This window comes from Aspergillus bombycis (assembly GCF_001792695.1).
Source record: "Aspergillus bombycis strain NRRL26010 chromosome Unknown contig00089, whole genome shotgun sequence".
NCBI classification, from domain to species: Eukaryota; Fungi; Ascomycota; class Eurotiomycetes; order Eurotiales; family Aspergillaceae; genus Aspergillus; species Aspergillus bombycis.
Window position 1 is genome coordinate 35,310 of NW_019170091.1, and position 15,319 is coordinate 50,628.

Genomic DNA, 15,319 nt, shown 5'->3' on the forward strand with positions numbered 1-15,319 from the left:
AATACTTACTAGTTGTTGGGAAAGGCTGTTTTATGTCTGGACTCTGCATACTTCTTTTGTAGGTAGCTTGTATTGTACCTACTGCTCCTCTTTCACTTCCGTCCCGAAACCCTACTCGTTCACAAAGGCGGCTTTCAACCCTATCGCCTACTTAATGAAGAATCTTGAGAATCAGATCTGCATCTTCTCCGAAGTTCAGCTACAAGACTAACGTCGCACATTCTTTATATATACATAACTGTAAGCATGGCCTCAAGGAGATCTCGGACGAAAAGAACTACGCTCCTTTCACATACTCGACCGCCAACAGTCAGAGCCAAACATGCAGCCCTATCGTCTAAAGCCACACGCAATCTTATTCGCGGCCATCATCGACTTCTCAAAGACCGGGCACAGGCTCTAAAAGCCAACGATAATCTTCTAATTGAAAGGATCGATGCCCAAATTCGAGAGAATGGCGGCTTACAAGGCTATCAACTTGCTAGCAGACTCGGACAGTCGCTAGAACGCGGTGGAGACTCAAGTAAAGCTTTAGTCGACTGGCTAAGTCCACAATTATCGCGGTTACAAGATACGAAGTCTAAGCTTAGGGTGCTCGAAGTTGGTGCGCTCAGTACCAAAAACGCTTGCTCTATGAACCACTCCCTAGATGTCACCAGGATCGATTTGAATTCTCAGGAGCCCGGGATATTAAGACAGGATTTTATGGAAATGTCGCTCCCTCGTGACGCTGCCGATCAGTTTCACATTATTAGCCTATCTCTGGTTCTCAATTATGTCTCAGATGCCATTGGCAGGGGGGAAATGTTGAAGCGATGCGTTGCCTTCCTGAGAAAGTCCCCTCTGTCTGGGTCATCCTTCCACATCACACCTAAGTTGTTTCTAGTCTTACCTGTGGCCTGCGTCAAAAACTCGCGATACCTCACGGAGTGCAGACTGCAGGACATAATGTCTAGCATGGGGTTTGTTTTGGAAAAGAGCAAGGAGACTTCGAAGCTGATATTCCAGCTTTGGGAGCACAGCCATGACTTCCAACCCGTGTCGTTCAAGAAAGAGGTTTTGAGACCAGGCAAAATGAGAAACAATTTCGCCATTGTCGTCAAACGATGAAAGAGAGGTGCACAATGACCGCAAGGCTGGCTCAAAGGCTCTACTATACAGAAATCATATTTTCCGGCAAGAACGCCCACGTGGTTCCAACAATTGCCAATGCTGTTGATATGAGTAAAAGAAGCCAGTCCAGGATCCACTCTCGTCGACTGATTTCTTGTCCGAATATTTTCAGATAAAATGCAAGTGGCAGGACGATGCATATCGTAAAGCATAAGGCAGAGCCCATCAGCGCCATGATTCGGTCAAAGGATGGGCAGAGGATTGCCATTAGCACGATGACCGCAATCACAAGAAGCCGTATAATGGCTTGCAATGACTGTCGAATGGCTACCCGTATACTATTGGAATTCTCTGACACCAAGGCAACGTGTGGCCCAAGCCCACAAAGGACTTCAACTGTGGCCACCAGAGGTCGACAGCTGTATTCATCAGTGAATATGAGCTCGAAAAGGGTTTATAGAAAAGAGACTGAGCTTACTTCAGAGGCACTTTTGTAATTGGAATGATTGCGATAAAGATTATGATGCAAATAGATATTCCGCGGGGGTATTCATTCGTCAGCAGGATGTTGGCGGTGACTTCATCGCGTACTCCATCACCAAACATCACCCATCCCACAATAGCCATTGCGCAATCCAGGGAATACTGTTGTGTATGTGTTAGATATATACCGTTGCTTTATTTTTTTTCTATACCCCCGTACCGTAAAAAGATATGTAGCCCACAAGCTCTTTCCATACTTGCTCGGGTGCCTCATATCTCTATATATATTGGGGAACACGCCATGGCCGCCCCAAGGTGCTTTACGGATTTGATAGAGTCAACTTATCTCGATCCTTGACCACCACTTTCAAAGGACTTACACATGATCAATCCGAAGCTAAGAGGTACGGTCCGCCAATTGTTTGGGAATAAAGAAGTCCTGGCTGGTTCATGGAGGGAGCCCGGACCGTTCGGTTTGAGGAGCCCATCAAGGCATATTAACATGACAACTTCGGAGAGTTAGTTTGTGACGCAAAATGCTCGGGGGGAGACTGAGGCGTACTGGATGTGCAAGAGATGATACCTAAGATACTAGTCACACTGAGAAGTCGTAATGGCACAAAGTTCAAAGGAATAAGCATGAGACCACAGATAAGTTTCCACTGCAGACTAGTCAGTCCTGGGATGAGAGCCTGGAGGCTGTCAGCGAAAAGTACAACTAGGGCGACACAAGCCCCTATGAGTTCCAAACAGAATAGAAGACTTGTCGCTAAGCGTGCATGGTTCCCAAAGCTTATGTAGGCCAAATCTGCGTAGGTAACGAGGCTCCGATCAACATCTAAGCACCTAGCAAGGATCTTAGCTGTGTAAGAAGTTACCGCGGCAGCAAACGAAAGAAACGTTAGACCAAGCAGCCAGCCAGCCAGCTTCATTGCAAGCGGTAGGCTCAAGAGTCCAATGCCGATTAGAACATTCACGGAGTTGAAGATCGTTTGCGGTACAGTCGACTGGCCAACAACAATACTCTCGCGAGTACCATCTTCATAGTGTACTTGCTTAACGAGTAGAGATTCAGTATCCTCACTTGCAGGTGCATCAAGGCGGGCTTCTTGCTCCCTGTGGAGTTGTACAGCGTGTCGCCGCGTCGCTTCGCTAACATGGGAGGATATGGTACCGTACGATGTTCCGGCGCTTCTGTCCAACGATGATCCGAAAATGCTAGCGATTCCTTTTGGCGGATCTTGGTCATCGAGGCTATGACCGTCTTCCTCACCGTCGGCAGCAAGCAATGGCCGGGTAAGGTCAGTGTCTCGGCCGAATACTAGGCGGCCTTGAGACGTAGTAGTGTCATGCACGATCCATTCTTCGTCGGATTCAACTGTCACAAACGAGGGACGGCGAGGGATTATTTCTGGGAACCCTGCAGCTCGTTGCCATGACCTAGCAAAACTATCTATACTGTTGACCCCCCCTGCTTGTCTGAACCGCGCGGAAAATGATGCTGGCCTGAATGACATAAATATTTGCACCTAGAACAGCACAAAATTTGAAAGCTCACCTTGGTCTGTTGGCAGAATAAACATCGATTAGATGTCCTGTCGGCCCTGAGGAATTCCCACGTGAAAACACATCGAGTTCTGGTGGTAAATCTGGCGGATTCGAACTTGGTATCCTGATACCAAGTGTGCTACGCTCAAGCGTACTAGAGTCTCCTATATCTTCGTGCTCAATTGGCGTTATGGGGCTCGGCATCGTTATTATTTCTTAGCAGAGGAGGGAGAAATAAGTAGACGCGAGGGCGCTGGTGGTGTTGAGAAAGGAACTAAGAAACAAAAGTTAACAAGAATGCGAGGAACCAAATTTGGATGAAAGCATGATAGAAGAGCAACCACAAAAACCCCTGCTTTCTTTTCTGCCAAGACACCTCTACATAAGTGAAAAAAAAAAGTCGGTTATTTATGAACACAAGCTAATTAAGCAGAGAAAAACCAACTATAGGATGGATACCCTGTTCGTTACTAAGTGTCTTGAGATGTATTACAAAAAGGCGACGATGATAAGGGAAGCTGAAGGAGATAGAAAATCACGGATTAAGATAAGCGCCCCTAAGTCAGTACTCGAGACTTGATTGAAAAGTGATCTTAGTACTAGCTTGTATGTCTTATCTCATGGTTCATCTCATTATTTTATTAGCATCGGTTCAGTTACGACTAAACCTGTAGCAAACTTTCAGTATTCCGTATGACTATGCGTTACTCTGTATAGAGTACAGAGTACTAGTAGATTGTCGATGAGTACAGGTACTGTACGCATACTAGTGCTGCATACAATTAGTTACTGGGACAGAGTATACCTAGTATATGCTTCATATATACTTTGTATATATATTACATACATACATATTCAGTCATAGTACTATACATGTGTACATATGTACTTGTATATGTCTTTCAAACCAGTGGTGTCAAACATATAGTACATCCAAAAACTACTGGTAAATGTATGAAAGTACATGGGTGCCTGGAAGTGAGCATCAATGGAGGATTTTCTAGCACACCAGAGGGTTGACTAGAATATCAAAAGTAATAGTTACACATACACATAGCTCGCATTTAGCCTGTCCCTAGTAGTGAGTCCTTTGGAAGATTTTGTACATTACGAACATTTTGAAAAACAGTGGGTCCATGTAAAGTCGTATTGTTGTTTCAATAATATTTCCTACCGCTATGTCTTAGTGGCTTTGATTGGTTGACTTACGGAATAATGATTTTAAGACCAATAGAATGCTAGCAGTCAAAGCGGAAGGGAATCGCAGAACAAATGCATTAAATACAGACTGGTCGAGCTTTCAAAATACTATAGTTGTGGCCAGAGACAGTAGATATATTTATGTATGTACTACTCCGTACAGAGTATGTATGTACTATATGGTGTATCATATATGCGATACCCATGATAACAATAGTAGTACAATACAGACATACATCTATGATTATATCAGCAACTACTAGTAACTAACTAACTAGTATTCTTATGGTCACTGCCACCCCACGATGCCTGATGAAATTTGCTGAAAACACCCCCGCTGCTGGATTTGGACGGCACATTGAACTAGCCTGAAGGTATGCAAATTATCACCCTCAGTTCCTGGCTTTATTACTTGTTTCTTCTTCCTCACTGTCTTTCCATCTGCCACCCCTTACCCCAATACTCTTTTTATTCTTCCTTTATCTTTAACAGAGCTCACGAGTTGACACTTTCGGTCAAGGACACACGTTAGGCTTTCCACCCCCAGTCGTCCAACATCGTCGTGTCGCCCAACATGAGCGCGGCTCAGGCGAACGAAGCGGAGAAGAACATCGAAATATGGAAAGTTAAAAAACTAATCAAACGTCTGGAGGCCGCCAGAGGAAATGGCACCTCGATGATCTCTCTTATCATCCGTAGGTTCTTCCACGGCCTCATCATTGTAGATCGCAGCTAACACTACATATTTCAGCTCCTAAGGATCAGGTATCTAGGGCAGCAAAGATGCTGGCTGAAGAATTTGTAAGAGTTTTGGTTGATTTCATTTTTGGAAGAGAGAGACGCTAACCGAGATCTGTAGGGCACTGCTTCCAATATCAAATCCCGGGTCAATCGCCTTTCTGTCCTGTCCGCCATCACTTCCACTCAACAGCGTCTCAAGCTTTACAACAAGGTTCCCCCAAATGGTCTTGTCGTCTACTGCGGTGAGATTATCACCTCCGAGGGAAAGGAGCGTAAAATAAACATCGACTTCGAGCCATTCAAGCCCATCAATACGTCTCTTTACCTGTGTGACAACAAATTCCACACTGAGGCACTGAGCGAGCTTCTTGAATCGGATCAAAGGTTCGGTTTTATTGTTATGGATGGAAACGGTGCACTTTTCGGCACGCTTAGTGGAAACACCAGAGAGGTCCTTCAGAAGTTGAGCGTCGATTTGCCTAAGAAGCACGGCCGTGGTGGTCAGTCAGCACTGCGGTTTGCGCGTCTTCGTGAAGAGAAGCGCCATAACTACGTACGCAAAATTGCTGAGCTGGCCGTCCAAAATTACATAACCAACGACAAGATTAACGTCGCAGGTCTGATCTTAGCTGGTTCTGCCGACTTCAAGAACGACCTCAACCAGTCAGATATGTTTGATCAACGGTTGCAGTCCAAGGTGATCAAAGTCGTTGATGTATCGTACGGAGGAGAGAACGGCTTCAATCAGGCCATCGAACTTGCCTCGGAAACCTTGAGTAATGTGAAGTTTGTGCAGGAAAAGAAGCTCATTGGCAAGTATTTCGAGGAAATTAGCCAAGATACCGGGAAGGTCTGCTACGGTATTGATGATACTCTCAAGGCGTTGGAACTTGGCGCAGCGGAGACGCTTATTGTATACGAGAACCTGGATGTCACCCGATGGGTCTTGAAGGACTCGAGCGGTTCCGAAGTTGTCATTCACACAACCAAAGCTCAAGAGGAGAACAACCGGGAATTGTTCCTCGACAAGGAAACTAACACTGAAATGGAAGTTGTAGATCAGTCCTCGTTCCTCGAGTGGCTTGCAGAGAGCTATAAAGATTTCGGTGCGGCTTTAGAGTTCGTTTCTGACAAGTCTAGTGAGGGTAATCAGTTTGTTAAGGGCTTTGGTGGTATTGGAGCTATTCTCCGGTATAAGGTCAATTTCGAACAGCTTGCCGACTATGATGACGAGGACGAGTTTTATGACGGTATGCTTGTTATTGACGCTGGTTAGTTAGCATGCTGACGCTGAATTACTACAGATTGACGGTCCAGCGACCTCGCAGGGAGCGAGGATGAAAGGCCAGAAGTCCCCAAAGTGGGTCTTTTGACGGCTCGCCCTTTGTGGCATGAAGGCAGCTTTCATGGTAAAACCATCGCTTCATTGGTAGGGACCATACTGCCTGGACCGAGCTCTGTCCAGCTGCTCAAAGGTATGCGCGCGCACACCTGCCAGCAAGAATGTTTCTTCGGTAATTTCTAACAGCTATGCTACCTGACAGGGCCATCCAAGCTCCGTACTATTGAGTTTTATGTTACCTACACGGTCTAGGTTGACACAAGGTGTACTTGACACAGGAATGGTGGGTGTGATGCGATACAGCTACCCATAAGAAATTGTCAGCCCTGTGGCATTTGAGCTAGCGAGTTAGGATTGATTTATCCCAGAAAAATCTTTTGGTGTTACTGTCCAATTTTGTTCATTGATCATTGTTCCTATATGCACTCTTTATACATGACTGCCTAAAAAAAAGAAAAGAAAGAGAAAAAATGGCGGAAAGAGGGGGGGAAGGAGAAAGGGAAAAGAAACAGAGAGACAGGGAGAGCAAAGGGCGGGGACTCTCACCTGTCCTTTTAGATTACTTGCTGTATTTGCGTGTATATTCGACACTGTGCATTCACTTATATATATTTAGAAAGTTACCTTTCTCTGGCCTTTACCCACGATTACCCACGAGTTAACAAGTTTGCACTTGCAAATATCGACTAAACACATCGTTCATGATCACTCAGACCATGTTCCCAAATGTCTACAAGTCTCGGTAACACTGTGCAAATAGCTCAGAATCTCAATTCCCACGTCTTTTTCCTCTAGAGTATCGGCTGTCTGGCACTCAACCAGGAAGACATACTGCCAATTCTTCTTCTGACTTGGCCGGGAGTTGATGCTTGTAAGGTTCATGCCATGGGTCTTGAATATTAGCAGAGCCTCCGCCAGTGCCCCAGGGGCATATTGTCGAACCATGAATGATATCAAGGTCTTCCTTGCTGTTGGTGCAGATGCTTCTTGCGCGCGGCGGTTATTCAAGTCTCCGAAAGGGCGCGGGGCTGTACGGCCCGAGTTTTTGTTCTTCAGCACCAGGAAGCGTGTTGTATTATCGGTTCTGTCTTCGATATTCTCTTCTAAAATATCCAAGCCGTGGAACTCAGCAGCAAAGCGGCTAGCTATTGCAGCGCTCTGTTCTGTTTTTGCTTTTGAAACAATCTCCCCAGCCTTGGAAGTTGATGAGACATCCTGCCTTTCGATGCCTCTAAAGTATTTTCCAAGGAATCTTTCACATTGGCCCCAAGCTTGCGGGTGAGTGTAAAGCTTAGCTACGGAACCATAGTCCTGTTGACTAGAGAATACACCTCTTCGGGCTAAGAGGCAATGGTGCACTGTCAAATAATGCACGCCGCATACCGCGACATCCTCGTAAAGGCCATTGGGGTCTGCCAGGAGGTCAAGAGTCTGAACGACTGAGCCGTTAGTCGAATTTTCACAAGGAATGATAGCAAAATCTGCTTCGCCCTGTTGCACTGCGGTGAAAGCGTCCGTGAATGATACACAAGGTAACAATTCAGCAGACTTCCCAAAGACTTCAACAGCAGCCTAGAATTCCGATTAATGATATGGGAGTTTTTTGGGCTTAGTATCCTGACCTGGTGTGAAAAGGACGCAGCAGGGCCCAGGAATGTTACAGTGACATGCTCCATAGCTGTTGGAATTTATGGGACTAAAGAGAGAGAGACGATATTCCGCTGTACTTGCTTTACTGGAGCCGAGAGACATCTGCGAGTGCATGGTATATGTGGGGAACGTATTTGAAGCAAACAAGTCAAACAATATACGCAGTGTTGGTTATTGTTAGCGAGCAGCTTCAATCACATTGCAATGGTCCCATCCCCTTGCTGCTAAACCCCAGAAGATAGCCTTCTTATCATTACAAGACCGATTTTCTGAATGAAGAGGAACATCTTACTCCCACTAGGGGGAGGAAGATCGGCAATCGCTTTGCGAACATACTCGTCACTTTGCGATCGTTTGCATCGCGAATTAACATCACGGATACTGCCTTTGACCTTTGATTATCTACATACCCAACCTTCCCATCTCCTGAGTTTGACATTAGCTGACCTTCTTCCGGAAGCTCTCGTATCGTCGCGTATTCATACAGCCCTCCCCTCTATCACTCGTGCATCTCATATGCCGGCTGGCCATCACTTGGCTTATTTTCCTCCGCAGGTTACGCTATCACAGTTACTACCAGATGGTACTGATGTCTTACATAGTCCCGGTGAACCTTTTGGGAGGCGTCTATGGGCCGGTGGAAGCGTCAGGTTTCCCGTCACAAGAGGTCTGCTTCTTAACGGCGCTCGAGCTGTCTGTATCGAAACAATTCGTGACGTGATTGTCAAGGGACATGAAGGGGCGGAGAAAGTGATAGTTAAAATAGAGAGGCGAATGGGTGTGGTACAGGAGGGGGAGGGCGAGGGCAGTATCAGAGAGCGGATATGGAAGGAGACCGAAGACAAAACTGGGCATGCTTCGGTCATTGAAACTAGGAATCTGGCTTTTATGCGGAAGAAAACACAAGGTGAACTGAAATATGACAAGATGAATTTTGATAACTTTCAACGAGTTATAAAACGTGCGCAATTTCATCCAACACGCCTAGAAAGTATATGCTGACACCTATTTTCTTTTGTTTATTTCAAGCTCCTCATAGCCCCGAATATCGCCTTCAAATCAAGCCGACACGGCCATTACTGTTTCGCTTCTCTGCTCTCACGCTCAATGCTCATTCTATTCACCTGGATGAAGCTTATACTCAGAATATAGAAGGTTTCCGGAGCCTTCTAGTGCATGGACCGTTGACTTTGACATTGTTGCTCACTGTCCTTGAAGCACATCTCGCCAAATCAAACCAGATCATCAGGGAACTTGACTATCGAAATGTGGCTCCTCTTTATGTTGATGAGCCTCTCACCATTTGTGGCAAGCCAAAGTCTGGAAAGGACAATGCAGTATGGGATGTATGGATTGAAGGAAAGAACGGAGGCCTGGCAGTACGCGGTACTGCTTTTACAAGCCCAGTGTAAGGAATGGGCTTCGCATCTTTATATCACCACGAGCCCTGTCTCGATATGCAGTTTCTCGGCACAAGCTAGTGTACATCCCCTTGGGTAAGGAACTCAGTATTTAGGTTTCCAGAAGATGTAAATCCGCGACATGGAGCAAAGCACTAGTATAGAAGTTCGGTCGTCATGCTACGACCTTGACCTCTTCTGCAACTATACAGACTAACCATTCATTCATCGTCAGCCAGTTGGTATAATCATCATTTCAACGCCAATTTTATAGAGGAGTTATGGGAAGTCATCGTTGATGCGAAATTTCACGCAATAAGTCTAGTTCATGGTTGGGACTAGGTCTTGACGATGGCCTACTCTGCGATGCGGATCTGAGAACTGAGGTTGCTTTATTTGGGTAAATACAAAGTTGTTCTCTAAGTAATCTAGTCAGAGCTATAACACAGCAATATCACTATATCAAAATAAGACTCTTGCGATTGATTGATAATAGTACACCTCTAACTAGTTACAGTAGATGGGTAAATACTGCGTACAGTAGAATATCGCCTCCGGAGTGTTATCCCTTTATCAGGCATCATGATAATCTTAGTGTTCATTCACCGTTAGATGCAAGCGCCACGGTGGCTACACCGATTTCCCATACAAATTTGAAAGCAATGTACTGAAGGCCTTGATTCAACATCGTCATCCAACCATTCAGAATGCCCACCTCTGTTAAATGGAGTAGCCAGAAGGCTATCCTGCTAGCTGAATAATTGCTAAAGCCTCATTTAACTCTTTCACAACTTGCTGAGTGGTTTAAACAGAATTTCAAGAGACAATAACGGAGTCCACAGCCCCAATCCCTTTCATCTCGATACGCATAGCTCAATCTTCCTTCTGGACCCTCAAGCAGACATGGCGTCGTATAGAACACTAGCTAGAGCTAGAAGCCTTTTCGAGTGAATTAAGCTCACCGCATCAAGATACGTACTATTATATAGATATTAGGGGTAGGCCAGCGGATCAAGAACAACTGCCCAAGGCTTGCGGAGCGCAATGTTTTAATGAGCTGAGAATATACGATAATCTACTCAATTTACTCGATTAATTCAAGTAGTTTAAATAGTTTAAGCAATTTAAGGGCTTTAAGCTAGATCGTGTATGTAGGAACGCGAGCTCGGGAAAAACAGCTACTAGTAGCTACTAGTACTGAACAATAAATTAATAGCAGAGCGAAGCTCTGCAATCATAACTATATCTCAATAAGAAAAGTGTCAGAAACTATATATTAAATACATATTTATCTTTTTACTAACCCCTTGGTCTCTAACTAATATTTTAGCTTTTGTTTAAAGAAGACGAAATATGTGGTTACAGGTCAGCTGTCAGAGTTATCTACGTACTAATCAGGGTAGACGACCTGTCAACTAGGTAAGGATACGTAGGCAAAACAACAGTAGATAGTCTATCGACAGGAGACTGATTCTTGATTTTCCCACTACTGACTACAGTACTAATTTATAGCCAAGGACCCCTAAAGTTCTCTGTATACAATGATCAATCCTCAGAGGGGGGGGCCACTGTACATCATTAGAAAGGTGACTGATATAGACACCGAAGACACCGTCCGGCCACCGGAATGTCCATACACTTGGGGCAGGGTATACTGTACAGAAGAGTGTAAATGACTCCGTACGATATTATCCTCCGTACTCCGTAAGTTAGAAAGATTTCTCTGACCGATACCGGAAAAAGGTACTGCCGCAAGAATTCCACTAGTGGATACCTTATATATTTTATCTCCCACAACATATTCCTCCTCCTTTCCTTTACTTTCGAACAACCAAGGTGATCTAAGTCAGGCACTGCATGATGTTTGCAACGTGTCTTGTTTCTTCTTGATTCATCTTTAATACTCGATTTCTTATACTCACATAGATGCAATGGATCGTTTTTGGTCTGCGCCGCCTGTGACAAGGTACTTATTTCACATCGCTATCAAGCTGCCACCCCCTTCATCAAATTACTGATTATTGAGATGCCAGGACTCTAGTTACCCTTACTTTCGTTCAATCTGCCCTGGTCTATGGCGGTCTACTAAGTGGTAGATATGTTATATTCCGTTCGGAACTAGTCTTCAAGCTGCTTCCGGAGGCTTGGAGGTTATTCTCGTCATTCTTTCTGACAGGACCTCGCCTTGACTTTATACTTGATCTCTACTTCAGTACGAATCTGTGATAGCCCAGTCTAACCGTGGCACTAACATGCAGTAGTGTTCAAGTATGGCAGTGCTCTGGAGACGGGATCACCACGGTTCAGCTTACCGGGTGACTTCTTCACGTATGTGTTCTTTGTAGCCACTGTTATTACGGTAAGTTATGGGAAAGCTTTGTTTCTCAGTGTCTTGGCAACCCTCCCTTCCTTTCTACATATATTACCTCGCATATCTGCCCGCCCAGCCTTCATCTAGCTGAAGCGGTTCCTGGAAGTGAGGAAGATTACCCCTGCATCTCATACAGTACCACATTCGCATTATCATTTAGGGCTGCATGCGTTACAGGTATGGTGGGATGACCTTTGAGATAGCCTACGTGATTAAACTCTATTCACGTAGGTGGTTATGGTGCCCTACATATCAGAATTCTATTTATGTCTTAGCAAAACAAATATGCTTATATATGTTCACTTTGTCGAGTAGCCTTCCCCCTGTGCTGACAAGTTAAAGCTCACCGCAGGTTGCCTATTAGATGATGTAATTTTCACCCATGGTGAGGTCGCTGCAGCATCTAGCATAATCTTACATACTAACCCTTGGCAGCACTAATTATCGCATTTGTCTACACCTTCGCCCAGGACAACCAAGGTAGAAAGGCCTCGTTTTTTGTGGTCCATTTGCCTGTTGAATTCCTACCATGGGCGATGCTCACCTGGACGCTTGTGCTTAGCGGGTGGCATGCAGCATTCAGTGAGAGCATGGGAATAGTCGCTGCACACATGTATGATTTCTTCTCACGCATATATCCGACTTTCGGAGGTGGTAGGAACAACATTATCACGCCGACTGTTGTGCGGAGAATCTTTAGCGCCCATACATCCCCCAGTCAGCACCGGGCCTATGGAACAGCTTATCGTCCGATTCCTGAAGAAGGCCGGGACTCTTTTCAAAGCCCTTGGAGCAGTAGAGGACCAGGCAGAAGATTGGGTGGCGGCTAAAATGGCTGTCTTGGTTGTACCATAATTTGATAATGATAGTGTCGGCGCCGAAGTATAAGGGGAATAGTTTGGGCCTTTAGGGACATCGTAATTAGATAAAATACCTTAATCGGCAGCGAACGTCGATTGTAACAAGGATTTCAGAGTTTTTCGTAGTTGTGGATCGGTTGCTATTCAAGTCACGGGATGTCTATTCAATTGGTAAAGATACATGCGCTAGCCTCTTTTGTCATTAGGCTGGTCGCCGCACTTCAAAATTTCCCATTACTGCTTTCTCGCTAGCGCCCCCAAAACTTTAGCTCGGTAGGTGCAATTTTTCCTGCGTTCTTTTTCAACCTGCGCGCACTCTTACCTGGCTACTCTGCACGCTCGGAGCAAGCCTGTTCAAAATGGCGGTCGCATTGGCTAAGGAAGAGATGGACTATACAATCAAGCCAGAGGCTGGCGCTTCCAACATTTCGACATCTGACTGGCCGCTTTTACTGAAGAATTATGACAAACGTACGTTCGCATCTTACCCGTATTCTTGCAGAGCTCATTGGCATTCTGGCTTCGATGATTTCATGTCTTGCTCTAGTGAGTAGCTTTAACTGACTGTACTTTTACAGTCCTTGTCAGGACTGGTCATTTCACTCCAATTCCCGCCGGTTGTTCTCCTCTGAAACGTGACTTGAAGTCGTATATTAATTCTGGCGTTATCAACCTCGACAAGCCTTCTAACCCATCCAGTCATGAAGTGGTTGCCTGGATGAAGCGGATTTTGAGGTAATATCACCAAGGTCAAACAAATGACAAGTTGCTAAATCCCTTGGTTTTATTTTTTATCAGGGCAGAAAAAACTGGACACAGCGGAACTCTTGACCCAAAGGTCACTGGTTGTTTAATTGTTTGTATTGATCGTGCCACTCGTCTGGTTAAATCGCAGCAGGGTGCAGGAAAAGAATACGTCTGCGTGATTCGCCTTCACGACAAGATCCCGGGTGGTGAGGCGCAGTTCAGAAGAGCTCTTGAGACGTTGACCGGTGCACTTTTCCAGAGACCTCCATTGATCTCTGCTGTGAAGCGTCAGCTCCGTATCAGGACGATACACGAGAGTAAACTTTATGAATTCGACAATGATCGGCATCTTGGTGTCTTTTGGGTCAGCTGTGAGGCAGGAACATACATTCGAACTCTTTGTGTTCATTTGGGCCTCTTGCTCGGTGTTGGAGCGCATATGCAAGAGCTCAGACGTGTGAGAAGTGGGGCTATGGATGAGAACAGTGGTTTGGTGACTTTACACGATGTGCTCGACGCTCAGTGGATGTATGACAACCAGCGGGATGAGTCGTATCTGCGTAAAGTCATCAAGCCTCTTGAGACACTACTCACAACTTACAAGCGTATTGTCGTTAAGGACAGCGCTGTGAATGCCGTATGCTACGGTGCCAAGCTCATGATCCCTGGTCTTCTGAGATTCGGTATGGTTCCATCATCTCTTACCGCATTCATATGGTGCCATATGACTTCCCAGGATAGTGATGATTAACATGAAATAGAGGCTGGAATTGATGTCAACGAAGAAGTAGTGCTTATGACTACCAAAGGTGAGGCCATTGCCATTGCCATTGCTCAGATGTCGACCGTGGAGCTGTCCACCTGCGACCACGGAGTTGTTGCCAAGGTTAAGCGTTGTATCATGGAACGCGATCTTTACCCACGGAGATGGGGTCTGGGCCCTGTCGCTCTGGAGAAGAAGAAGCTTAAATCGGCTGGGAAACTAGATGTACGCTTTCTACTTTCTACCTCTCTATTTTGCTTTGCTTTGTGTTTTGAGTTGCCACTGATAGCCTGATGCAGAAGTATGGTCGAGCCAATGAAGCGACACCTGCCAAGTGGAAAAATGATTATAAGGATTATAGCGCGCCAGAAACCTCCGAGCAATTGGCAGTTGAGCCAACGCCCAAGAGCGAGGTGGCTGTTCCTACATCTGAGCAGGCCGAAGCTCCCTCGTCGCCCCAGAATGAGATGGAGGTTGATGAGTCCAAGGAGGACGAGAAAAAGAAACGTAAGCGACATGAGGGAGAGACTCCCGAGGAGCGAGCCGAGCGCAAGCGCAAGAAGAAGGAGAAGAAGGAGAAGAAAGAGAGACGAAAGTCGAAGCAAGAGAAGGAGGAGAGTGATGAAAGCGATTAAGGCTTCCCAGGAAGCCCCTTGGTTGCTTCCGATAACTGAGCCTTCCTTTATGGGAGATTCTAACTTTACCTGTCTCTAAATGGTTATCGGGGCATCACCTGGGCATAATTCCTGTATCATACATGTTTTTCTTTTATCGGAGTCTTGGGTTGAAAAGGGAAATCAACATCCATTGTTTTGTTTTGTTTTGTTTTAGTGATTTTCTATTGAATAATAGTTTTCGCTCGATGAGGAACAGCGTTCCAAGGCCATTCCAAGAAAAAAAAAGAGTATAACTTGCTACTCGTAGGTCTTGGAGTGCAGGATGTCTAAAAGCCGATTGGTTAAGTGGCTGAGACCGAGGTATCGTGACCTTGGTGCCGGGCCTTCCATGTACGTGCCACTTCCCCCTCCTACCCAGGTCCACGGTACATACGGCACGTACTGCTGATTGATATCTCACCTTCTACGCCTTTTCTCCCATTCC

General features: G+C 45.5%; 5 protein-coding genes across 5 annotated transcripts; 3 read left to right on the top strand and 2 right to left on the bottom strand.

The window, feature by feature from the left end:
- Positions 1–246: 246 nt before the first annotated feature.
- On the top strand, positions 247–1,110 carry ABOM_008267 (25S rRNA (adenine2142-N1)-methyltransferase; the record flags this gene model as incomplete). The annotated part of the gene is made up of 1 exon (XM_022535396.1): positions 247–1,110. One exon carries the CDS (start codon positions 247–249, stop codon positions 1,108–1,110), a length of 864 nt encoding a protein of 287 aa, XP_022386158.1.
- Positions 1,111–1,153: 43 nt separating this feature from the next.
- ABOM_008268 (putative transporter) lies at positions 1,154–3,348 on the bottom strand (the record flags this gene model as incomplete). The annotated part of the gene is made up of 6 exons (XM_022535397.1): positions 1,154–1,532; positions 1,592–1,758; positions 1,817–1,914; positions 1,977–2,105; positions 2,159–3,102; positions 3,155–3,348. The coding sequence occupies 6 exons, from the start codon at positions 3,346–3,348 to the stop codon at positions 1,154–1,156; spliced, it is 1,911 nt and encodes a 636-aa protein (XP_022386157.1).
- A 1,570-nt stretch (positions 3,349–4,918) lies between these two features.
- Positions 4,919–6,679, top strand: ABOM_008269 (translation termination factor eRF1; the record flags this gene model as incomplete). The annotated part of the gene is made up of 5 exons (XM_022535398.1): positions 4,919–5,039; positions 5,096–5,145; positions 5,204–6,356; positions 6,414–6,560; positions 6,630–6,679. The coding sequence occupies 5 exons, from the start codon at positions 4,919–4,921 to the stop codon at positions 6,677–6,679; spliced, it is 1,521 nt and encodes a 506-aa protein (XP_022386156.1).
- A 453-nt stretch (positions 6,680–7,132) lies between these two features.
- Positions 7,133–8,103, bottom strand: ABOM_008270 (prephenate dehydratase PHA2; the record flags this gene model as incomplete). Its single annotated transcript, XM_022535399.1, has 2 exons — positions 7,133–7,999; positions 8,050–8,103. The coding sequence occupies 2 exons, from the start codon at positions 8,101–8,103 to the stop codon at positions 7,133–7,135; spliced, it is 921 nt and encodes a 306-aa protein (XP_022386137.1).
- Positions 8,104–11,408: 3,305 nt separating this feature from the next.
- cbf5 (pseudouridine synthase CBF5) lies at positions 11,409–14,853 on the top strand (the record flags this gene model as incomplete). The annotated part of the gene is made up of 10 exons (XM_022535400.1): positions 11,409–11,443; positions 11,511–11,689; positions 11,739–11,836; positions 12,191–12,233; positions 12,284–12,461; positions 12,986–13,179; positions 13,287–13,443; positions 13,507–14,138; positions 14,217–14,443; positions 14,518–14,853. 10 exons carry the CDS (start codon positions 11,409–11,411, stop codon positions 14,851–14,853), a joined length of 2,079 nt encoding a protein of 692 aa, XP_022386138.1.
- Between the last annotated feature and the right edge of the window lie 466 nt (positions 14,854–15,319).